The sequence below is a fragment of the Ctenopharyngodon idella genome, chromosome 3 (assembly GCF_019924925.1).
Source record: "Ctenopharyngodon idella isolate HZGC_01 chromosome 3, HZGC01, whole genome shotgun sequence".
Classification (NCBI taxonomy): Eukaryota; Metazoa; Chordata; class Actinopteri; order Cypriniformes; family Xenocyprididae; genus Ctenopharyngodon; species Ctenopharyngodon idella.
Genome location: NC_067222.1, coordinates 33,392,658 through 33,418,145, shown reverse-complemented (window position 1 = coordinate 33,418,145; position 25,488 = coordinate 33,392,658). Strand labels below are relative to the sequence as shown.

Here is a 25,488-nt window from a genome sequence, read left to right as displayed (position 1 = left end):
ATCTCACAGTTGGAGACATGGTCATTGATCAGATTCTGTCCTTGAATATGCTGATCCTGGAGCTGTTCTCATCCAACAGACACTTTTGTGTGGCTGCGCTAGCTGACAATGTCCTTGAGACTTTGGAGCACCGTGTGCAGTCGCGTACCTTTTGTTTGATGTGCGTTTTTCTAAACAGGTATGCAGCGGTAATGAATGCGTTGGAATGGTCATAACCTGCTTGCTATGCTGCCAGAGTAGAGTGAGTGTGTGTGTGTGTGTGTGTGTGTGTGTGTGTGTGTGTGTGTTAGGATGTAGAGCCTGTGAGGAGCAGATGGTGTCCTCTGTAATGTTGAAGTGTATCGCTTCTCTTTTCCCATCGCCAGTCACAAGGTGTCCATCTGGGGCTGCCTTTACACTGAAATAACTCTGCTCATTTCAATATGTGCATTTATTTTCAACAGAGTTAAAAGGCAGAGTCAGACTGTCCGTAAAGTTTCTTTAAGAATTACTTTTCCTCTTTCAGGATTTTCACTGTATGGAATGATATTCCGGACTTTATTCAAACGGAATTGCAAATTGTATTTGCAATTGCATTTTCAATTTGTGGATGCATAAAATGTGACATAATCCAAACGCAATTGCAAATCGCGCATTAGAGTTTGCATTTTCGTTTACGCAAATGCACAATGACTGCCAAATTTTGCAAAGTCCATTTGCAACTGTTTTTCCCATGTCTTTCGAGTTATGACCCTGTCATATTTTAATTGCAATCTCAACTACCACGTCTGCTTTTTCGTTTTCTTTGCGTTGCGTATGTAGCCTGCCAAAACTCAAATGCAATCGCAATTCATTTATCATTTGAATTTCCAATGCCTTACATGGAAACCTGTCAATCAGCGTCAGAGGTGGGACTATACGACAGATTGACTAGACTATGGGGCGTGTTCGTATGGTAAGTGACGTCACTCACAGTCGACTGTCAAGAGGGTTCCATTTGAAATTTGGCAGTCATTGTGTGTTCGCGACATCGAAAACGCAAAAGGTAATGCAAGATTTGCAATTGCGTTTGGATTATGTCACAGGGTATGCATCCACATGTGTAAAACTCAATTGCAAATACAATTTGCAATTTCTTTTGAAAATTGTCTGGAATATCCTTCCATATCACTGTGTCACCTTGACGCAGAATGAATAATGTTATTTGAGAGATGTTTTCACACACTGATGAAGCGCCATTGGTTTGGTGACAAGAAGTGCTGTGGCTGTGTCAGCCGTATTGGATTGGGTTTAAATGCATCACGTGTGCACACACACACACACACACACACACACATGCATACACAACAGTGTTGGGGAAGCTAACTGGAATCTGTAGCTTTCCAAGCTACAAGATACTCCTGCTACTCTTTCCACAACTTGAAAAATCAACTTGCTATATAAAAATTCTTAAAATGCCACCCAGTAATTTTTTTAATGGGTTTATTTACATGAATGGATTAATTGCAAAGAATCAGTTTTTTTGGCTCTACAAATATGAGAGAGGATATACTGCCTTAGTTTACTTCCTTAATGTGTTTTTTGTTGAAGAAAGTAGCTTGTTACTGGAAAAGCTACAGTTTTAAGTGTTTCAACTTATTTTACGCTACTGAAAAATTTACTTAATTTGCATATGGATGCAATGTAGTATAGAAAGAGAAACTCAAAACCTGAAATGTTAGTGCTTTTATTTAATAATCTGGTAATTGGTAGTGATTGAGATCAGTGTTTGATTTCATTTGTCTAGGTCGTCTATGTTTCATCTATGTTTGTTTGGTAGCAGATGTTTTAACAGACGTCTCAATAATGGAGAAGATTTTTCTGAATGGCCTCACTGCTGCCAATCTCTCTGCTCAGTGGAATTATTGTTTACATTTTATTATTTATTTTATTTTATTTTATTTGTTTTCACCTTATTTTAATTGACATTATTTAAAACACACTGTTAAAGTTAATGAATTTAATTAGACACTTTCATTGTGTTTTGATTTGTTTTAATGTTATATTTGGAAAATATATTTTTGTTAGGTTTGTTTGTAATTTAAAAAAATCTTATTTCAGTTAAAATGGGTTTTGTTGTTGTTTTTTTATAATATTAGCATAATTTCTATTGCTTCTTCTCTCATTGCAGTCTTTCTCTCTACTCTTTTACCTCTCTCTCTATAGTTGTCTCGTTTCTTCTCTTTAGTGCATGTGCCTTTAGGCTCAATCCTAAAAATGAGCACAATTAAAATCTGTGCTCCCATCACTCATGATTTCCTTCACCGTGCCATTGAGCCACACTCAAATCAGCTCCTTATTGTCCTCACACTGGCACGAGAGCTTTGTCTCTTCTGTCCGTCTTTGTATATCATCTCTGCCCCAACTACTTGGCCCAACTGTGTTCTCTGGCCTAACGTGCTCTAAATGTGCCTTGAATGAGTGCAAACGCTGCTGTATTGATCCGCAGTCAAAGGCCAGTGTATCCACTGCTAATAAATGAAGCTCATGCATTGTGTTATGGTGTTGCTTTGCTCATTTTCTCCTGTTTGCTCTGAACATAACTCTGAACATCTCTGCTGCCTTCACTCTCCCTGTGTTTGTCATTTTGTAGGTGATGTTGGCCGAGAGGAAGGGAGGAGATGAGCTGTTTGCCATAAAGATCCTGAAGAAGGACGTGGTGATCCAGGATGATGATGTTGAATGCACAATGGTGGAGAAGAGAGTGTTGGCCTTGTCAGGAAAACCACCCTTCCTCACTCAACTGCACTCCTGCTTTCAGACCATGGTACTGCATCTTCTCTTCTCTTCTCTTCTCTTCTCTTCTCTTCTCTTCTCTTCTCTTCTCTTCTCTTCTCTTCTCTTCTCTTCTCTTCTCTTCTCATCTTGTCTTTTCTCTCATCTCGTCTCATTCCTTCTCATCTCACCACTGCTATTCGCTTCTCGTCTCGCCTCTTCTCTCTTGTCTTCTCTTTTCTCTTTTCGCTTTTTCTCTCATCTCTTCTCATTCATTCTCATCTCACCTCTGCTATTCTCTTCTTGTCTCGCCTCTTCTCTTGTCTCTTCTTTTCGCATCTTTTCTCGTCTCTTCTTATTCCTCCTCATCTCGCCTCTGCTATTCTCTTTTCGTCTCTTCTTGCCTCTCTCTTGTCTTCTCTTTTCTCTTTTCACTTTTTCTCTCATCTCTTCTCATTCATTCTCATCTTACCTCTGCTATTCTCTTCTCATCTCGCCTCTTCTCTCACCTCTTCACTTTTTGCCTCTTTTCTCGTCTCTTCTCATTCCTTCTCATCTCGCCTCTTCTCTTGTCTCTTCTCTTTTTGCCTCTTCTCTCATCTCCTCTCCTTCATTATCATCTCACCTCTGCTATTCTCTTCTTATCTCGCCTCTTCTCTCGTCTCTTCTCATTCCTTCTCTTTTCGCCTCTTCTCTTGTCTCTTCTCTTTTCACCTCTTCTCTCATCTCTTCTCATTCTTTCTTGTCTCGCCTCCTCTCTTGTCTCTTCTCTTTTCGCATCTTTTCTCATCTCTTCTCATTCCTTCTCGTCTCGACCCTGCTATAATTTTCTCGTTTCTTCTCTTCTTGCCTCTTCTTTCATCTCTTCTCATTCCTTCTCAACTCGCCTCTGCTTTTCTCTTCTCGTCTTGTTTTACTTCTTACTTCTTCTCTCCTCTTCTCGTCTCATCTCTTCTTGTCTCTTCTCTTCTCGTGTCTTCTCATCACTTTTGTTCTTTTCTCACCTTTTCTCTCATCACTTCTCCTCTCATCTCAACTCTTCTATTCTCTTCTTCTCTTCTCACCTCTTCTGTCTGGTCTCTTCTCTTCTTTTCTCACCTCTTCTCGTGTCTTTTCTTCTCTTATAACCTCTTCTATTGTAGTCTTGTCTCTTCTCTTGTCTTGTCTCATCTATTCTGTCATAGTCTAGTCTCTTCTTGCCTCTTTTACTGTAGTATCATCTCACATCTTCTCTTTTCGTCTTTTCTCTTCTCGTCTCTTCTTGACATAAGCATAAACGTGGGTACATGTCACTTTGTATTCTTTCATTTTGTAGCACGACAAAACATACACATGGGCACACATATACACACTTGAATCCATCCCTCCCCATCCCCCACACGGTGCTTAGAGACTGCAGTAATTTGTACATCGAAAAGAATGCTGTGTGTGTGTGTGGTCATGTGAATGTGACATGCTCGCAGTGGGGGCAGCACGCCACACACTCATCTGTGGCCGCAGCAGAGCTGTGACAGGCAGCATCACCGTCTCTCAACATCCTACTGAGCACCGCATGAGCCCCTGTCACCGACAGCAAGATAGCAAGAGACGGAGAAATCGAGACAGGAAGTGAGAGTCAAAGGATAGAGAGTACTGAGTCAGAAACCAAGGAGACTCTGAGGGAGGAAAAGATTGTGACGTCATGTGGCTGAAGCTCTTTTATGCCTGATTTTTTCTGGAAACGCATTGGACCTCAAATGAAGCTACGTCTCTAAATCATCTCCTCCTTCGCACATGCGTTCGTTAAGAGCAAATAAAGCCCGGTTAGCGGCAAGATACCCAAGTGGGGTGTTGGGAGGGGATTTCTTTATGGAGGGGGATCAGTCACAGGAGGTATTTGACAGCCAAACAGCTGCAGTCATGTAGATTATCCTCAAGCCTATAATGGGGAGTTAGTCAGATGTGTGTGTTTGTGTGTGCATATGTGTGTGTGTGTGGTTTTGTATGCTGATGTGTTGTAGTTGTGGGGGTTTAGGTAGTTGGTGTGTAGTGGAGTGAGGTAAAGACTCTTTCCCGCCCGCACTCTTTCCTTCCTGACAGTGATGGGACCTCCTTTAAGCACTGCTGCCTAGCAGTCCCTGTCCCTCTCGCACTCTTCATCACTTTCAGTCTCTTAATCCTCCCTGACTCTAATTCCCCTGACCATCACACAAACACACACACACACACATCACCACTACTGCAGGAAATTACACCACCCGCAACTGATGCAAAATAAGCCTCATCATTACAGGAAGAAAGCCAATAAAATGGAGCCCAGGGAAAATGTGGCTGAAACTTGCAGATATGAAGACGTCCAGTGTGTTTTGATCTCTGGATTTTGGTCCTGGGATTTGTCTTGTGTGTACTTGTTTGTGAATGTGCAGTTGTGTGTGTGTGAATGTGTTAAAAATGTTTTATAGGCCTGTGTCACTAACAGTAAATGTTTTTGCAGAGGGTTGAGTGACAGTAAAACCAATACACAGAACAGCATTTCATACAATCTGACTGTTAATACAGAATATATGGAATTAGTCATGCGATATATATATATATATATATATATATATATATATACACGCATACACACTCACACATAGCATGAATAATTCCATCGGATTCCCAAATGAATGACTCTTATGAATCATTCCTGAGTGATTGACTAGTGAGTCAAACATTTATGAACCACTCTTCAAAACTGTTGTTTCTTTATTGTTGTCAGATACCTGAATGTTGTTGTCAATGAATCAAAAACATACAGCTTGACTAATTCCATCAAATTCCCAAATGAATGACTCTTATAAGTTGTTTGTTTTTAGTGAATCAGAAACAGAATCGCTCTACAGTTACTGAATTACTGTAAATTATTACTTTTGTCCTGTCCAATTTAAAATGAACCAAGAACTTGTAAAGATGTGGCTGCAGCAAACGCACGACAAAGGAGAATACCACAGAAAAGCTTTTAATTACAATCAAACTAGTAAAACTCTGGAGATTGTAGTAATAATAGTACAACCACATAAACATAAGTGACACCGAACAATGAACAGAAGGAACTAAGGGCTTAAATACATACAGGGACTAATCAGCATAACAAGCAACGGGTACGTAACTCAAATCTGAAAACATTGTGACTAACAATGAGTACTCAGGCAAACAGGAACAGGGAAAACGAAATCAATACACAATTAAACTAAACATAACTCTTACAGAACTGTGTTCTGTTGTAGTAAAGGAATCATCAAGGATTCATAATATAATTGGTACCAGAATTGTTACATTTTCATACCTACTATTCTGTCCTATTGTATTCTAAAAAATTATGTGTCTAAAATAATGATCACAGGGAAAACTGAAAACAAAGAAACTTTTCTGTAACTTTTCTCTATTCAGCTGGATGTTACAAGATAATTCAGCTGTCTTTCTGTCATCTATTCTCAACTGTCCAGTGTTTGTCTCTTAACCTACTGTCTCTGTGTGTCTACAGGACCGCCTGTACTTTGTCATGGAATACATCAATGGTGGGGATCTCATGTACCATATCCAACAGGTCGGCAAGTTTAAGGAGCCCCACGCTGTGTAAGTACAGCTCTCATCTCTTTCTCCGCATAGCGCCATCAAGTGGCCACTCTGAAAAGATGTGTCATTTTCAGAATCAAATCAAAAGCAAAACAATACTGACCAATGATCCTTTTGAGGGAAAAGGGCCGGTGAGTTCATTGATGCACCAGCGAGTTCATCGATGAGTTCACCGTTGAGTTTACCAGTGGTTCATCGATGAGCACAATGATTAGGTCATCGATAAGCTTACCAATGTGTGTCTGTTAGTTGAATGTGGTTAAACTCATTTAGCTAGCACACACTGTAGAATGAACAGTTGCTCTCCTTGTTATTGCCCAATCAGATGATGGGTGGAAAGGAGGGACATTCAAAGGGCAGAAAAAGTTTCCCGCTGTGCTGTGTTGTCACTTAAAAGTGACCTCAAACTAGTTTGGGCCACTCTTGCTGCTGTCGCTCCTCCTCTTCCTCTTCCTCTTCCTCTTCCTCAGTGCCCTCCTGTTGGAGAAATGAGGTGTCTACTCAGCATAATTCATAATTAGGTGTACGAAGGCCAGGTCAACCTGCTCTCCCCATCTTTGACTTTCTCTTTTACTCTACTTTTTTTCTTTTTATCTCCATTTCTGCAGATCTATTCATCTTTCCCCCTGTGATTTGAAGAGATGTTCAGTTGAGGCAGATGAGATGAAAAATATAAAAAGCTTATTTGTCCTTTTACATAGGTGTGTGCAATATGTTTAGTCTATGGTAATAGTGTAATTGTTTTAACGATGGTTTTGTGATTATCTGACATTATCGATGGTCACTTTGCAAAAACCAAACAAACACACAACTTACTAGTGCACGCCTTCACTGCATGATGTAGCCTAGTAGAATGCAGTTGGAATGGCCCCAAAATCAAGATATGGTGGCAAAAATGCCCCTGTGTGAGTTTTTGTCTTATATTTATACAACCTGAATTCCGGAAAAGTTGGGACGTTTTTTAAATTTGAATAAAATGAAAATTAAAGACTTTCAAATCACATAAGCCAATATTTTATTCACAATAGAACATAGATAACATAAATGTTTAAACAGTTGGGACGGGGGCATGTTTACCATGGTGTAACATCTCTTCTTTTCAAAACAGTTTGAAGACATCTGGGCATCGAGAAAATTATTTTTTTTTCGTTTAATGATGCGCCAAATGTTCTCTATAGGTGAAAGATCTGGACTGCAGGCAGGCCAATTCAGCACCCGGACTCTTCTACGACGAAGCCATGCTGTTGTAATAGCTGCAGTATATGGATTTGCATTGTCCTGCTGAAATACACAAGACCTTCCCTGAAATAGACGTCGTCTGGAAACCTTTATATACCTTTCAGCATTCATAGTGCCTTCCAAAACATGCAAGCTGCCCATATCGTATTCACTTATGCACCCCCATACCATCAGAGATGCTGGCTTTCGAACTGAACGCTGATAACACGCTGGAAGGTCTCCCTCCTCTTTAGCCCGGAGGACACAGCGTCCATGATTTCCAACAAGAATGTCAAATTTGGACTCGTCTGACCATAGAACACGTTTCCACTTTGAAACAGTCCATTTTAAATGGACACAATGGCGCTTCTGGACCATGTTCAAATATGGCTTCCTTTTTGCATGATAGAGCTTTAGTTGGCATCTGCAGATGGCACGGTGGATTGTGTTTACCGACAGCGGTTTCTGGAAATATTCCTGTGCCCATTTAGTAATGTCATTGACACAATCATGCCGATGAGTGATGCAGTGTCGTCTGAGGACCCGAAGACCACGGCCATCCAATAAAGGTCTTCGGCCTTGTCCCTTACGCACAGAGATTTCTCCAGTTTCTCTGAATCTTTTGATGATGTTATGGACTGTAGATGATGAGATTTGCAAAGCCTTTGCAATTTGACGTTGAGGAACATTGTTTTCCACAATCTTTTTACACACTCTTTCACAGATTGGAGAGCCTCTGCCCATCTTTACTTCTGAGGGACTCTGCCTCTCTAAGACATGCCTGTTATAGCTAATCATGTTACAGACCTGATATCAATTAACTTAATTAGTTGCTAGATGTTCTCCCAGCTGAATCTTTTCAAAATTTCTTGCTTTTACAGCCATTTGTTGCCCCCGTGCCAACTTTTTTGAGACCTGTAGCAGGCAACAAATTTGAAATGAGCATTTAGTGGATAAAAGTGTAAAATTTTAAATTTTATTCAAATTTAAAAAACGTCCCAACTTTTCCGGAATTCAGGTTGTATCATAGTTTAGTAACATTACATGAGCAACAGTGACATTTTTCAGAATATCAGCATGATTGTGATATTGATTTTGTACAACATCTCAATAAACAAGAAGGTAATATTTTGAGTTATATTTTAGACACAGTATTGTCAGTATTGTCTGTCTTTGCACTATTTCACCAACGAAAATAGTTCCAAACAAACCCACGGATTAACTCTCATGTGTCTTGGAGCAACACACAGCAGTGTTTCATTACTGAATGAGTCATGTGCTTTAAACGAATCTGGTGAGTCAATGATTCAATGACCATTCTTAAAGACAGTCACTTACTTTGTTCCTGAATGAATCAGTCGTTTGAACTTTTGGATTTTTTTTTTTTTTATTTATACTGATTTAATTTGATTGGTAACAGCCCTATATTGTCTTATTATATAACATTTATTTATTAAATGTAAGACTTTGACGTAAAAGATGATGCATACATCTAATAAAGTTAAAAATGGTTCAAAAGGTACAAATGCCTCCCAGTCAGATTAGCACCCCTTAATGAAATGTGAATGTCTGTCACTGCTGTGAACTAACCACCATCATGCAAAATATGAAGAATATGAAATATAAATGAATATGAGCTTTGGCAATCAGCTGTCCACGACAGGCGTAAACCAGCCAAGGTACCAGCACAAAAACACACTCAGAAGAATATCGTCTAATTATTGTTATCGGCAAAATTCGAGAAAATATTAACATTTTTTTGTCAATATTGCACATCCCTACTCTTACGTCTTGTTTCACTTTTTTGTTTAAAGTTAGTATAAGAAAAAGAGGTTCTCGTACTAATAAAGTGAACACGGAGCATTTTGCATTCACAAAGCACAATCACAAGTGATATAGTCTGAATAGTCCTGAATTCATTTAAAGTCATCACATACAAGCTGAAATTCCTGTGAACCACCCTGTAACTAATTTGAAGAAAGACCAAACCAACAACGAATAGACAGGCATTTGAGTGTGATCTCAGTATGGACGGCACCTTGGCAGTAGATGACTGAGCTGACCTTTGCGGTAATCTCCTCTCAGAACCACGTTCTGTCTCCACCTCTAACAAGCTTCATCTCTATTTGCTCTGCTTGCGGCTTGCTGTCTGCCCTTTATCATAAAGAATTAGCCCGTCTCTTTGGAGGAGAGCCACGTTGTCATTGTGTTGGATATGAAGCTCAGCACAGTTCAAAGGTCAGGGTGATTATAAGCACCCAATGACAGGGAGGACGTGGAATGATTGCAGCATGCTGTAGCTGTTGGTAGTGGAATAGATCCAGGTTTCCACATGCAAAATCCCACAATGGTTGTATGGAACACAGTGAGTGGCTTTTATTTGCCTGTATTAAGACATAATGAGAGTCAGTCTTATTTGATTGTAAGACACATGGTACTTTCACACTGGCAGTTTAGTTCAAAACGGGGCACAGTTCGCATGAAAAATTGGTTATGTGAAAGATGTCATGCGGACAAGGGAGTGCACCATGGTACCGAATCTGAGACTCGCTGTAGGAGGTGGTCTGAGTAAATTGACTTGCGTTTTCTATCACGCGGCGGGGGTGCCGGGAACAATTGCACTTAGACTTGGACCACAGCAAACGTGACAAGTGTAACAGCTTCCGTAATTACTATTTTCTTATTACTTTGCTCCTCCTCCCCTATTCTTTCAGTATCTGGATATATAGCCACCATTTATTCACATAATACACTCAAACATCTTGTTTTAACTGAAAAGCCATTCAGCAACTTTTACCGCAAATGGTAATAACACTGTTAATTGTGGCAGACAAATCTCTCTTGAGTTTTGTACATGAAGCTCAAATGAAGCTGTAAAAATGTTGCACATGTTTAGGGAATTCACCTCTCGTTTTTCTCTCTCTCTGAGTGGCGATAGCCGAAGGCTGGTTGCCGCTCTGGCCTGGAAACAAGTTATCTTTTGACATAATCTGACTCTGTAGTGAGGCCTGTTTTCTGCTCCACCCCCAGCTGCATTAGTCACTGAACACAAATGCTAATTCTCTTCAAATGTTGCTCTAAAATATGGGACAGACAAACACGCCACCTGATAAATAAAAGATTACTACATGCTTGTATTAATAACAGATATCTGGCTTGCTTTATCTCTCTTATGTCTTTTCCGAGGGCAGAGCTCCAGTCTCTGTGTCTCTCAAGAGAAAAGGCACTTTTATCAAATGCACCTTTATCAAATGCACCTTTATATATTATTTATTAGACAGATCTCTGGAATACTAGATTCTGATTGGTCAGTCATCACATTATGTGGACCGTTCTACTTCGTGTTGGAGTTTATTTTGTGATAATGACCATCTGACTGGCTTCTGACCATCCACATTATCCAAGAAAAGCAGCTAAACTAATTAATCTCCTGTGCTCAGATGTTCATATTGATTCAGGTGTGTGTGTGTGTGTGTTTAGGTTCTATGCTGCAGAAATCGCCATAGGCCTGTTCTTTCTGCATTTGAAGGGCATTATATACAGGTGAGTGAAGCCCAGACAGCAACACACATATCAGTCACACATAGAAGTGAGAAGAGACTTCCTTATAACAATTGACTGCACATTATGGCCACAGCAACGGTCTTTAGAGGGGATGGGGTATTAGACGACTCGCTTCCAGAACACAATGTCTTTCCATTGGACATCTTGAGTTGTGATTAATTAAACATGACCTGCGACTTAATCAAACAGTGCAGAGTTTTGAATTGTTTTGCGTTTCATTTCATTACAAAAACAATATTCTTTTTCCTTGTACCAGTGTAGCAAGACAGCCCCTGGACGATGGCCTAAACAGGAAGTAGGGCTGTAATCCAGGCTGTTAACACAAAACATGTTTCCACTGCAAACAGACAACATTCATGAATTCTTTACAAAGCCCTTTTTTCTCCTTCATCCAGCTCACCTGTGCTTCCCTTTATAAAGCTGCATAAGCTGGCCAGTGTAATGAATATTAATGGTGTAGTTGAGATAAAAAGAGTGAATGAAAATTGCAATGATTTTATATCCTTTATTGCCATTTGGCCATAAAGTTTGCATTATTAGACTAGTTCATGACTTGAGAAAGATGATTAAATATTGTTTTGGATTGAAATACAGCAATAGAGTTGGTGAATTCATTAACTTTCTGTGAATCATTTAAAACTGATTCATCCATATTGCATTTCATTTAAAATACCAAAAATAGCTAAATATTGTGTTGTGTTGCGTGTTGTGTGCAATACCCAGGCTCACCTGTTATGCAGCAAACAGGAGGAGTGACTGAGTCTGACGAATATTTTCCTTATATATACGGTAGAATTGGTAGTGCAGCTTTCCCTGCATTTGGCTCTGTAATAAGTCTTCCCTCCGTAATTTTTTTGTCTTATTTCGCTCATAGTTAAAGGTTTGAGTGCTGTGTGCTGTGTTGTAACCAAAAGAACGCGTGAGAGCGGGAGCATATGCGCAAAACAGTTAATAGCCTAGGTTTGGCGGTTGCCAGGAGAACAGTACTTGCCTGACTGCATTGTGCCAAGTGTAAAGTTTGGTGGAGGGGGGATTATGGTGTGGGGTTGTTTTTCAGGGGTTGGGCTTGGCCCCTTAGTTCCAGTGAAGGGAACTCTTAATGCTTCAGCATACCAAGACATTTTGGACAATTTCATGCTCCCAACATTGTGGGAACAGTTTGGGGATGGCCCCTTCCTGTTCCAACATGACTGCGCACCAGTGCACAAAGCAAGGTCCATAAAGACATGGATGAGCGAGTTTGGTGTGGAGGAACTTGACTGGCCTGCACTGAGTCCTGACCTCAACCCGATAGAACACCTCTGGGATGAATTAGAGCGGAGACTGCGAGCCAGGCCTTCTTGTCAACATCACTGCCTGACCTCACAAATGTGCTTCTAGAAGAATGGTCAAAAATTCCCATAAACCCACTGCTAAGCCTTTTGGAAAGCCTTCCCAGAAGAGTTGAAGCTGTTATAGCTGCAAAGGGTGGGCCAACTGCATATTAAACCCTACGGATTAAGAATGGGATGTCATTAAAGTTCATGTGCACGTAAAGGCAGGCGTCCCAAAACTTTTGGCAATATAGTGTATAAATGTGCTCCCAAACTCACACGCTCATTCAGCCACAACACAGCAGGTGGTACGCAAACCTTTATTAAGTCTATATAGTTTTTCTTAGTTACAAACCCGAACCCGACCCGAACCTAAAGATATTCATGAAACCTTATCCCGAAACCGACCCGAAAATTGCGAGTTCTTCGGGACCCATCAGGCTCGTGTCAGGTAGCAGAACTCTAGTGTGTGTGTGCAGCCAATGAGATTGTTTGTTCAACATTTACTGTAAATAGTTTGACTCAGTGTTTGCTGTAGAGTAGTTCAGATTTCCTCTGAAACCCTCCACCTCCCCCAGCTCCACCTGCCTAGATCTGCTAGGGGATTTATGTATGTCTATTCAGGCAGCAGCAGCATGTCTTACATGCTCACAGCAGAGTGTCTATTAGCAGTAGCAAGCCATACTTGCTCTGCAGCAGCAGCAATAATCAACAGCAGTAGCAGCGTAGCAGATCTAGTCTGCCAAGACCAAATACATTAACATTGCCATATTCAATAACATGCTAAAACTATTTTGAGAGTTGTCATGATTGACACACACACAATTTTTGCCAGCCATAACACATACTCAAGCATAATTGAATAACACAATCTCACAGTCATTCTGTGTTCTTGCTCATTCTGACTCGTCTCTCCTCTTTCTGCATCAGAGATCTAAAGTTGGATAATGTGATGTTGGACGCAGAGGGTCATATCAAAATTGCTGACTTTGGCATGTGCAAGGAGAACATGTTTGATGGAATCACCACCAAGACCTTCTGTGGGACCCCTGACTACATCGCCCCTGAGGTGAGTGCTCAGAAAGGGTCCTGTGCTTGTGTGCTGATGAGCATTGAAGTATTGAATGAGAGAGAAAAGCTAGTGGCCTACATATTTCATGTGTGTATAATTCATGGACATTTGCTAATGCAGTAGTACATCTACCAGGGCTTTCACTACTGCAACTGTACTTGGTCTCACACCTGCCCACTTTCATCAGTCAGTAATTGGACTAATCTTATAATGGGATAATACATGAAAACTTGGAGTTTAGTGAGCAAGTGAGTCTGAACTAGGTGAGAAAGTAAGTTTTCAGTCTGATTTGGACTGATTCACCAATCATTTTTCCAGATTCATTAAAATGAAAAGAAAGTGTTTTATTCTATTGTCTTGCATAAAATGGACTTTATTACTAATAAAAAACTATATATGAAAAGAATATTTGGAGGAGGTACTTTTTACACTACTGTTCAAAAGTTGGTAGACTCTTTTTATATGTTTATTTGAAAGAAGACCCTTATTCTCACCAAGGTTGCATTTATTTGATCAAATTTAGAGTAAAAACTGTAATATTGTGAAATATTATTACAATTTAAAACTGCATTTATTTGAACTAGAAATATTTTGTAACATGTAAACATAAAGTTCTTTACTGTCACTTTTTATCAATTTATTGCATCCTTGAATTGAAGTATTAATTTCTTTCTTCTAAAAAATAATCTTATAGACCCCAAACTTTTGACTGGTAGTATAAAAAGGACCTCGTCTAAATATTCCTTTTATAAATAGTTTCTGATTAGTAATGAGATTATTCATGAGGTATGTTGGCAACGCTGTGCCACAATAGAAGGAAATTAATCAAATACAGGATTTTGATTTAAATATTCATGACTTTACATTTTGCTGGTTTTACAATATTAAAAATGTTAAAACGGCGAAGAACAATAATATAAAACATTTTATTGTGCTAAGTGTAACAGTCCTTAGGTTAACATAATGACAGAATCTAATATAACTGGCTCTGGTTTAACATTATAGATAATTCAACTTAAATGTCAGGTAAATACCAAGAGGTTAGACACCTTAATAATAAATGATACACAAAATATGAAACATAAAAAACATAACATATAATAACTGCAGTATTCTTTATAATGGCTTCTCTCATACTGTGTTGTTTTTAGAAATCATTTATGCAAATGTCTAAATGTTTTAAAATGAGTTTACCAAAAGATGTTTTAAATGAGATGCCAAAAGATGATTTTGAAATGTCCACCTGGACATAGCATGTCCAAGTAAGCTTTGTATTGTTTTACTGAAAGTCATCCTTTCAATATTAACCATTGTATTGCTGTCTCATACTGTATAAGTCATGTGCTCGTAGTAAAGAAAATGGGTGTGTTACCCAGAGGCAGCATCATGCAATAGAGAGTGACGTTGATTAGACATCTCATGTTCATCTCACCGAGCACCAGATGGTACAGCTCCAAGTGTAACAGCAGCAGCATGAGCTAGAGATGGATTCATGTCAACAACACGCTTCCAAACCCAGACACAATACGCTGTAGGAGTGAAAGGATTTCAGGGTCATCTGGTCCTCAAAGCTTAAGCTGTTTCATATTGTGTGCATAAGACACATTGTGACACATGTTGAATGCTCCATGAACACTTCAGGGCTCCTGAAACTCTATAGCACGTGTGATGGCGCGGATTGATTTAAATAATTGCAGTTGTCCTTGGAGTGTTACCCATTTGTAATTGGTTCTGTTTACGCCTTACGCTCTGTGTGTGTCCGTTTCAGATCATCGCTTACCAGCCGTATGGAAAGTCAGTGGACTGGTGGGCTTTTGGAGTTTTGCTCTATGAGATGCTGGCTGGGCAGGTAAGAGTTATGACAGCCCAGATCAAGAAGGCCCACGTCAAGGGGTTTGTGCCTTTTTGGCCTTCTCTCATTCGCTCCGTTTCATTTCCTCTCTGCTGCTTGCAGTAAATCACCTCTCCCTATCTCAAGGTCAGTTTTTATTAATTACGCTCTGCAAATCTCCCGAGACTAACGGCAAGTATTTCATGCCTATCGGGCTCAGTCAATTATTTATGAATTGTTCTGAAACAAGTCAAGCTTTGAACGCTGAAGAAAAAAGTCTGAATTGTTTCCAGGGGAGGCTGCTGCTGCTGAGCTGTCCTGACAAAAGGATGTCGTAATTCTCTTTTCTAGTCTTCCCTAAATAAACAAGACTTAAAAAAGCACTTTTATGGTGATGACTTTCAAATTTCTTATGTTAAAGGGACACTGGTGAAAACTGCAAGCAAACGAGACATAATCCATGTTATTATCGTCGACCATTTATAGTAACACAAACGGAATCTTCCTGTCATCTTCACCCTCTCTTCTCTCTCTGTCTCTTTCCACAGCCCCCGTTTGATGGTGAGGATGAAGATGAGCTTTTTCAGTCTATCATGGAGCACCATGTGTCCTATCCCAAATCCATGTCCAAGGAGGCTGTGGCCATCTGCAAAGGGGTGAGCAGCCAGTATAAATCACATTCCTGAAGCAGTTACCAAAATCCTGTCTCATACTGCAAGGACATGTCCAAAACATTTCACATTATTATTATTATTTTTATTATTTGGTCGTCGTCAAATACAGATTTTTAATAAAAATAAATGCTTCTTAAGCAGCAGATCATCATATTAGAATTATTTCTGAAGGATCATGTGACACTGAAGACTGGGGTAACGATGCTGAAAATTCAGCTTTGCAAACTTTTGAGTGGTAGAGTATATAAATTGCATTGTGACATTACTTTTTATTTACCCAGTTCTCATTACCGTAATGCAAAAGGAATTGCATTAATTTATGTCATGAGAATACATGCCTTTTATTGAATGACCGTCAATGGAGAACGATGCAGCAGAATGGTGTAGTTACAGCATCTACCAGCAGGGGCTAAGAGGGTCATGCTAACAAGTCACACCTTGACCCCTTGACCTGAGTGAACCCAAAAAGGGTCAAATTCAGTTCAGAGTGACGCATGGCCCGGAAAGGTGCCGATACAGTCCAACTCATCAGCATGTCCCTGAGAAAGTTGTTTCAAGGTGACTGTCTCTGCCGTTCACATAAGTTGCTTTGAATGAAAATGTCCAGTAATTCTCTGACCTCATGTGATGCATAATGAATCACTTATTCATACCGGCAGTGGTCATTGCAGTTTGCTCTTAGCAGCCTTGAAAAATACCACAACCTCTGACCTAGCCTTTTAATATGCACGTCACGGGCCTCTCAAAAATGGCCAGTTCTGTCTGTTTCTCTCTTTCTATCCTTCTTTCACTCTCTCTTTCTCTCTCTTATTAGCAGGCCAGTGCTGCTCCAGACTCCAGCACTGGCAGGTGAAGCAGCGAGTACACATGATCTAATTCTTTATTTGAGAGATCTTCTCTCCTGCAGATAAAAGTACACAAACATACGGCCTTAGACGGCAGACAGTGGGAATGCCAATGACTCTTGGCTGTGTGCAGGACCCAGGATCTCAGCTCTGTTAGTTGCCTGCTTTTACTAGAGCACGGCTAGGCTGGCTTTGAATGGATATGAATGTTTTTTTATTTATTTATTTATTTATTTTTTGTGAAGATAAAGCCCCAACAAAACCAGACAAAAGCCTCTGAATGTCAGGGGCATCTCAGTCAATAGTATAACGTATTCCCTAAAAAGTGCTCGAAAGGGAGCTGTCTCCTATTTGCTTATTCTTTACATGTTTCTGTTCTTTCTCCTTGTCACTGCGGTGTCAGAGTGGAGCATATGGCTGCTGAGAAAAGGAAAAATTGAGTTTTGTAGAAAAATGAAACCCAGGCATGTGCCGTGGAGGACACAAATACAATCTTATGTGTTTGGGACATGATACATCTGTTATCCAGGTGAATCTCACAAAACCTGTCAACAAATAAAAATAAATAAGAACATGAAAAATAAAGAAAGTTTATTTGTAGAACCATTAAAACCTTTATTATAATTTCCCAGTTCTTATTACCGTAATGCACAAATTAAAACAACAATAATAATGAAATAAAAAAAGATAATTTATCTAAGTTACATTATGATATTATTTTCATTTTCAAACATTCAGTAATTTAAATTGCAGAAGATTTTTTTTTTTTTAAATGCAAAGGCAAAGCCAATTTTTGGGGGCCATTAAAGGGATAGTTCACTCAAAAATGACAATTCTGTCGTATACTCACCCTCAAGTAGTTCCAAACCTGTATTAGTTTCTTTCTTCTGTTGAACAAAAAAGAGGATATTTTGAATGCTGGTTACCAGACTAAGCTTGTTTTCGCCATGAAATAAAAAATAAAATAGGCAATTGTGAGTTTTTATCTCATTATTCTGACTTTTTTTTCTTGCAATTATGAGTTTATATCTCACAATTCTGACTTTTTTTTCACAGAATTGCGAGATATATAAACTCAAAATTGCAAAGTATAAAGTGAGAACTGTCTGATATAAAGTCAGAATTGTGAGTTAAAGTAAGAATTGCGTAATATAGTCAGAATTGCATAATATAAAGTCAGAATTCTGTGATATAAAGTCAGAATTGTGTGATATTAAGTCAGAATTGTGTGATATTAAGTCAGAATTGCACGTTATAGTCAGAATCGCGAGTTATAAAATCAGAATTGCGGTATAGTCAGAATCACAAGTTATAGTCAGAATTGTGTGATATAAAGTCAGAATTGCGAGTTATAAAGTCAGAATTGCACGTTATAGTCAGAATTGCGAGTTATAAAATCAGAATTGTGTGATATAAAGTCAGAATTGTGTGATATAAAGTCAGAATTGAATAATATAAAGTCAGAATCACAAGTTATAGTCAGAATTGCAAGTTATAAAATCAGAATTGCATAATATAAAGTCAGAATTGTGAGATATAAACTCACAATTGCATGTTATAATGACCAATTGTGAGGGAAAAAACTGACATTTCTTTTGCATTTATAAATTCAGAATTGCATGATATAAGACCCAATTGTGAGATATAAACTCGCAATTCTGAGAAAAAACTTTTTAAGACGCAATTGCGAGTTTATATCATGCAATTCTGAATTTATAACTCGCAATTGTGAGTTTATATCTCGCAATTCTGAGAAAAAAGTCCGAATTGTGAGATAAAGTCAGAATTGCATGATAAAACTTGCAATTGCAAGAAAAAAGTCTGACTTTATGTCATGCAATTCTGACTTTACATCATGCAATTCTGACTTTATAACTCACATTTCTGACTTTATATCACGCAATTCTGACTTTATAACTCGCAATTACAAGAAGAAAAGTCAGAATTGTGAGATAAAAAAAATCGCAATTACCTTTTTTATTTTTTTATTTAGTGGCAGAAACAAGCTTCCATACCAGACAGTTGACAGTACCTACTGACTTCCATAAAAACACTATGGTGCATTGTGGCATTATTTTCAATTTACCAGTTCTCTTTACCATAATATATATATATATATATATATATATAGTATACACTGCAAAGTGTTTATAAATCATGGTAGTATCTGTTGTACTGCCTTTAAAGTATCTATGAAAATTACTGTATTTGAGAATCAAATAATAAAATATGCTGAATTGGCATGAAAATACTGTAAATGTTTGTGAGATTCACCAGAGTATATTTTCCTTAGGCTTTGATCATCATCTACCCAACATGCCATCTGTTGACCCATTTTGTTTGAGTTAGGACAATGGAAATATTTGGTATTGGGAGGACAACACGTTCTGGAATATAAAGTGGAAAGGGAGATGTGAGAGCAGGTGTCTCCAGAGGGACCTGCACACTAATACATTCATGCTAATGTGAGCATTAAATAATGAATCAACCCTCTGCGTTCAGAATCTGAATGCTGCCCCTCTTTGACTGGCTTCATGAAAATGCAGCATGCTGCTGGGTAAAGCCTGATAAACAAAAGACCCCCTCCTCTCCTCCCTCTGTTCCCTCCTTCTGCCTCTCTTTTCTCCATTCTTTCGTTTTCTGTCTATTTTCCCTCATAGATACAGATGCTCTGGATAACCCTCATCTATTTTTTTCTTCCTCGACTTATCCTCTTTCTGTCTTCTCCTCAGTTTGTCTGCAGAGCTCATTGTCTTGATGAGTTCTGTCTCTCTCTCTCCTTCATAGGATCTGCTGTAAGTGCTAGCTGAACTTCTCTAATAGCTTAATTCTGCAGTGCAGCAAGTGTGTCAGATCCTGGAGTCCTCTCTCCCCAACAATCTCCTAAAATAGAGCAGGAATACTAAATGAATCCTTGACATTTAAGACAGATTGGAAAATCCTGTAAGTTTGGACAAGTGCGGCTTTAGGCGTGTGGCGCTGCCGCCCTCGCTTCCGGGAGAGCTACAATGGAGCTATGCAATATAAATGAGGTATTTCCCTTAACCAAGCGGAGCAATCGTTCTTCCAGCACAGTAATTGAATGACTAATTTAGTCTGGCCTTGTGACTTTCAGAGGACAGATGGACAAATTGAACCTGTCGTAATCAAAATGTTGATGCCTTATTCCGCCATAAAAAAGCAAATCCTCCTCCTTGCTTCTGAAGAGCCTGGGGTTTTAGTTGAAAGGGATATAGGCTTTTATGCACAGAACATCGGCTGCGGGAATATTCATTTGTGCCACTTACATCGACAGATTGGAGAGAAACAGCACAGTGAGTGTATTAAACTCTCTGTAAGACGTGATGAATATATTGATGCACAAGTCTCAAAACGTGGTAAGCTGCTCCTACCTAGACATCATTTTTGGGCATCATATGTGTATTTCTAATGCCCAAAAATGCTGTTTACAAAAAGTACCATGGTTTTCAGACATGGGGCCATGGTGACAACATAATAGAAATGCCATGGTAAATTAATTTGGTCATCATTCAATACTATACACTACCTTTCAAAAGTTTGGGATTGGTAAAATTGTTTTCATGTTTTTAAAAGAAGTCTCTTATGATTACCAATCCTGCATTTATTTGATCAAAAATACAGTAAAAACAGTAATATTGTGAAATATTATTACAATGTAACATAACTGTTTTCTATTTTAAAATGCAGTTTATTCCTGTGATGGCAAAGCTGAATTTTCAGCATCATTACTCCAGTCTTCAGTGTCACATGATCCTTCAGAAATCATTCTAATATGATGATTTGGTGCAAGAAGCATTTCTTATTATCAGTGTTGAAAACAGTTGTGCTGCTTAATATTTTTGTGGAAATTGTGACACTTTTTATCAGAATTCTTTAATGAAAATAAAATTTTATTTAAATAAAAAAAAATCTTCCATAACGTAAATATCTTTACTGTCACTTATGAAAAGTTGAATGCATCCTTGCAGAATGAAGTATTAATTTCTCTCCCAAATACCTCAAACTTTTGAACTGTAGTGTATATATATATATTAAAAACAAGTGCTCCTGTAGCTCAAACAGTAGAGAATGATGCTAGCAACACCAAGGTCATGGGTTCAGTTCCCAGGTAATTCATTAACTAATAAAAAGTATTTATTTGAATGCAGTGTGATGGTAAACTTTGGATAAAAGCATCTGCCAAATGCACACATGTAAAGTATCATCTGACACCATAATTATGGTCGTACATTTTGGTAAGTGTAGATAGACAGCTCAATATGTTTTGAGACACAGTATTTGTATGAATTATATTGCATTAATTCTATAAAATAACCTGCTGGATGCGTTTAAGGACTTGTTTAATGAAGCTAACAGAGGCAGAGGATGGCGTACTGCAGGAATCGTTCGTGCAGCAGCGGTAACAGCAGATATGTGCGACTGCGGTGCTCTGAGTGCTAATTGAAGAGTATTATCAGTGTTGATGGAGTGTACAGCTCTGATATCATAGGATTAAAGTGGGATGCTGTGGTTCTTTGATATGGAACACAGCCCAGCACACCGCTGAGAGAGGCTTGGGACACAAGCCTGATACGGGCTGATACGCCATGACTAAGGCCAATCTAGAGCTTGCACACAGACTCTCGCTCACTTTCTCTCTCCCTGTCTTTTTTCCGCTTTCTCTTTGCATATGCTGTATTTGTGTAAGTGCTTGTCACCATACACTAACGGTAGAATGGTATCTTGAGCCATCTGTCAAACCATCTGAGTGTAGAACATGCTGCATGCTCAGCTTAATGCCTGTTCTTGATACTGTTGGAATCTAGCTAATGTAAAAGTGTAGATAGATCTTTTGTCTTTTATATATATTGAGTTTTCCTCATTGAGTAGAAGATAGACCGAGCCATTACATCATCATTCACATTTGCTAATACAATATGTACAATAACAGTTGCAGAAAAAATAGCATGCAAAAAAATTCAGTAGTCCAATTTCAATAGTACATTTGAGTTTAATTTATTGACACAGAAGTCATGTTTAACATGATAGTTTCATCCTTACATGTACTATAATACTTACTTGTCCCGAGATTCTTCACATCAGTAGCTGTGTTTACATGGACAATTTTTCCTTCAATCTGAATGAATTGGTTCCGATTGATGAATCCGAACGTAGTGTTTACATGAGCGCTAAATAAAGTGATCGGGTTGATGTGCGCGTTTATATGTTACAAGCTTCTGGTGGGATTTAATCTTTAGACATGTGCACACTTCACAAATATACAGTTTCCCACTGTTGTTGCATACTAACCATCCCCCTTTTCTTTGTTTTAAAAAGCAGACTTAATATTTATCTGTTTCGGGTCCTAATTAGGCGACGATGAGCACATGAACCGTTGAGTCGTGCTTCTTGTATTTATAAAGCAGTAAAAGTGCCTTTTCACGAGCCCAAAACCAGTCGTTTGTGGATGAGAGTAGAAAACAAGGGCTGGTGGGAAGTTATCCTGCTCCACTTCACAGACGATGAGTGAAAAGAGAATTTCTGAATGACAGGACTCATTTATAACACTTTATTCAACGGGAAGAACAGCTCGTTCCGCGCGTCATTACGCTATTTCTGCGTCATTGCACATGCAACTCGATCAAGTGTTTACATGTCCTCTCGATCGAATTACAAAAGGAATAAACCACCCATTACAATCCGAATGAAATTGTAATCAGATCAGGCCAAATCATTCCGATTGATGTGGTTACATGTGAATTTTTCATTCTGATTGTACTACTGGTCTAAATGCAATCTGATTATTAGGGTCTATGTAAACACAGCTAGTGAATAAATACACAGATTCTCATAGAATGCTTGTGTTCCATAATGGTCTGGTGGTAGAACTTTGTTAAGCATGTCAGAGAGGTTCTGGGTTCTAATCCATCCTCATATCAATTTTTTTTTCCTTAAAAAATGAAATTAAAATCAAAATTAGAACATTGAAATAAAAACAAAAACCGAAATAAAAACATCATTAAAACGAAAGATGTTCACCAGGGATTATATGTCAAGAGCATGGACACGTTTGTGTGCACTTTGTTTTGTGATTTCGCCGGAATGAACAGAGAGTCTCCATTAGAGTGTGTGTGAAGACACGAGCGCCAAGAAAGTGGTGGGGACATGTCCCACCTGTCCCACCCGAAAATTATGCCTATGTGTATACTGAAGTGTGAACACAAATTTTTCAAATAATTCCCAGGATGGTTCGCACTAACAAAGTTACAGAGTAAAAAGCCTTTTATTATTTTCAGTTTCTATGCAGATGCACTCCCCAACCAAATCACTGCAATCATTCTAGAATGTACTTTTCAAATAGAGCTGTGGCATCTTGTGAAAATCCCTGTGCAGCCCTAATGTACATAAAGTACATATATAAAGTATAGGTTTAAATTTATTAGAAATTCTGTTCATTGTTGATGAATGCTTATCCATTATGAATTCTTATTCCGGTACCATAAAAGACTAGAAAAGTAATGGAAATTAATTTGTCCAAAAACCATTGAAGAACATTTATTTGTAAGAGTGAACCTTTGGTCATGATCCATCTTAGGTTCATTTGAAAAGACAGCGATGAGGCATAAAATCCCATAGGTTTCTATCACTGTCTGTCTTTCATGTGACCAACTGAGTCACCGTCACTAACTCGAAGTTAAAGTTTAAGAGCCTCAGTGCTGAATTCTCTGAAGAGCACTCCTGCCACACTTCTGTGTAGTGGGCTGAAGAAGGCCAGGAGGGAGAGATAAAGCAATTGACTTGACTCCAATGCTGCAGGTCACTTGTGTTTTTGGCTTTAGTCGGCCTCTAGAGCCTCTCCTGAATTGCGCTGTCAGATTTCACTGCAGCTCTGTCATTCAGAGCAGGACAGCTGTGAAAATGAGCGGTCAGCTGTATTAGAAACAATCTGAAAATGAGAGATGGATGGATGGATGGATGCATGGATGGATTGGGTAGGTAGTTTTAGCAAAGTCCTCAGTTTTTTAATGTTTTTATATATATATATATATGTATATGTGTGTGTGTGTGTATGTATATAAATCAAATGTAAATTCATGTCCCAGTTATACATCGTCACATTTTTCCTAGTTAAATAAACATTACATAAAAAACAAATACAATTCTATTTTGTATTTTTACATGTGCTATGTAATTAATATTCTCTTTATTAAAACCCATTATAATATAATTATATATATATAATTTAGTTTTTTAAGGATTTTTACATCTATAACAAAATAATAACTTAAGGCAGTAACAATTTAAACAATACATTTTGTTTGTGAAGCTGTTTATTTTAGTAGTCAACTTATTTTCATAAGTCATCAAGCTCTGTAAACATGAAGATGTACCTTTAATTTCACCAAGCTGATTGCTCACTAACCCCCCACCCCCAACAGTCATCATGTTTTCAGGCCATTTCAAGTTTGATTGTGACGTAAAGCGGTGATATCTAAGTGGCTCAGTTGTTTACTTACTTTTTAATTAGTCTTTCCATTAATGCCATAATGTTGTTCGGTCAGATTGATTTGCGAACGTGCACAAAAACAAGAGGTGGGATTTATCGCACAAACCAGTCATATCCAATCATAACAAATCATATCCAATCATAACGTGATGGAGGCATTGCCTTTTCTCGTGTGATTTTCCCCAAATTATTCTCAATTACCCCCTACTAAACCCACTGCATGCTTTAGGGTGTCTGTTGAAACTCAATGGGCTCAGGGGAGGCACAAGAGATGTGGACTCCCGCTGTATCTTTACCTGCTGTTGTTGCTGTTGGACAGTGTTACTAGAGAAAAACGAGTGATTCATACACTTCTTAATGTCACATTTTATAATATTTGCGTATTTTTATTTTTGTAATATAGATTATTTTCTCATATTATTTTTTAAGGAGGCACTGTCTCCCTTGCCGCCTTGGATGGATAGATAGATAGATAGATAGATAGATAGATAGATAGATAGATAGATAGATAGATAGATAGATAGGATGTGTGTTTTGAATAGATAGATATATTTTTTTTAATGGATGGACATATGGATGGAGAGAGAGAATTAGCCAGCTGTGTCTCTGTGGCAGCATGGCCCAGCTGCACATGTCAGCACTGCCACACAGTGAGCGAGTGTGTCCTGGCCCCTGCTGTATACATTAATGATGACAATGATGACAAAGCTTCAGAGGGCAGTGGAGCACACACCTCTTAGCAAGCGCCATGAGTCCAGAAGGCATCAAGGGTCAGGGATTGATCCAACCCATCCTGACCGGCCTCGACCCAGCCCCTTCCTGATCCACTGAGGTTAAGGCTCTACCAGTCAGCAGAGACCTTCATCTCCCCCACTCTACCACCACCTCCACCTGTGCCTTACAAGAGCCTGGAAAGACTTTCTCTGCTGCCATCAATTTTTCATGCCCACTGAGGCGCTGAAGAAAAAGCGGCAAGTTGTTTTTCCCCTCGCCTAATCTCTCCTACACACGCTAAAGTCACTCACTGGAATAAAATAGCCAAACGATTTTGTTATATTCAACATAGCATGTTCTACCAGGGAATAAAACAGCTGTCGGTGAAGGGGAAAAAGGGAGAGAGATGGGTGTGCAGAG

At 38.8% G+C, this 25,488-nt stretch overlaps 1 protein-coding gene across 3 annotated transcripts in view; it reads left to right on the top strand.

Moving 5' to 3' along the window:
- prkcbb (protein kinase C, beta b) overlaps nt 1-25,488 on the top strand; it is a 140,004-nt gene that overhangs the window by 89,316 nt on the left and 25,200 nt on the right. For all 3 annotated transcript variants that reach the window (XM_051887476.1, XM_051887475.1, XM_051887477.1), the window contains 6 exons: nt 2,612-2,785; nt 6,239-6,330; nt 11,029-11,091; nt 13,356-13,494; nt 15,266-15,346; nt 15,877-15,984. In XM_051887476.1, the coding sequence (XP_051743436.1) occupies nt 2,612-2,785; nt 6,239-6,330; nt 11,029-11,091; nt 13,356-13,494; nt 15,266-15,346; nt 15,877-15,984 (657 nt within the window). The remainder of the gene's footprint in view (nt 1-2,611; nt 2,786-6,238; nt 6,331-11,028; nt 11,092-13,355; nt 13,495-15,265; nt 15,347-15,876; nt 15,985-25,488) is intronic.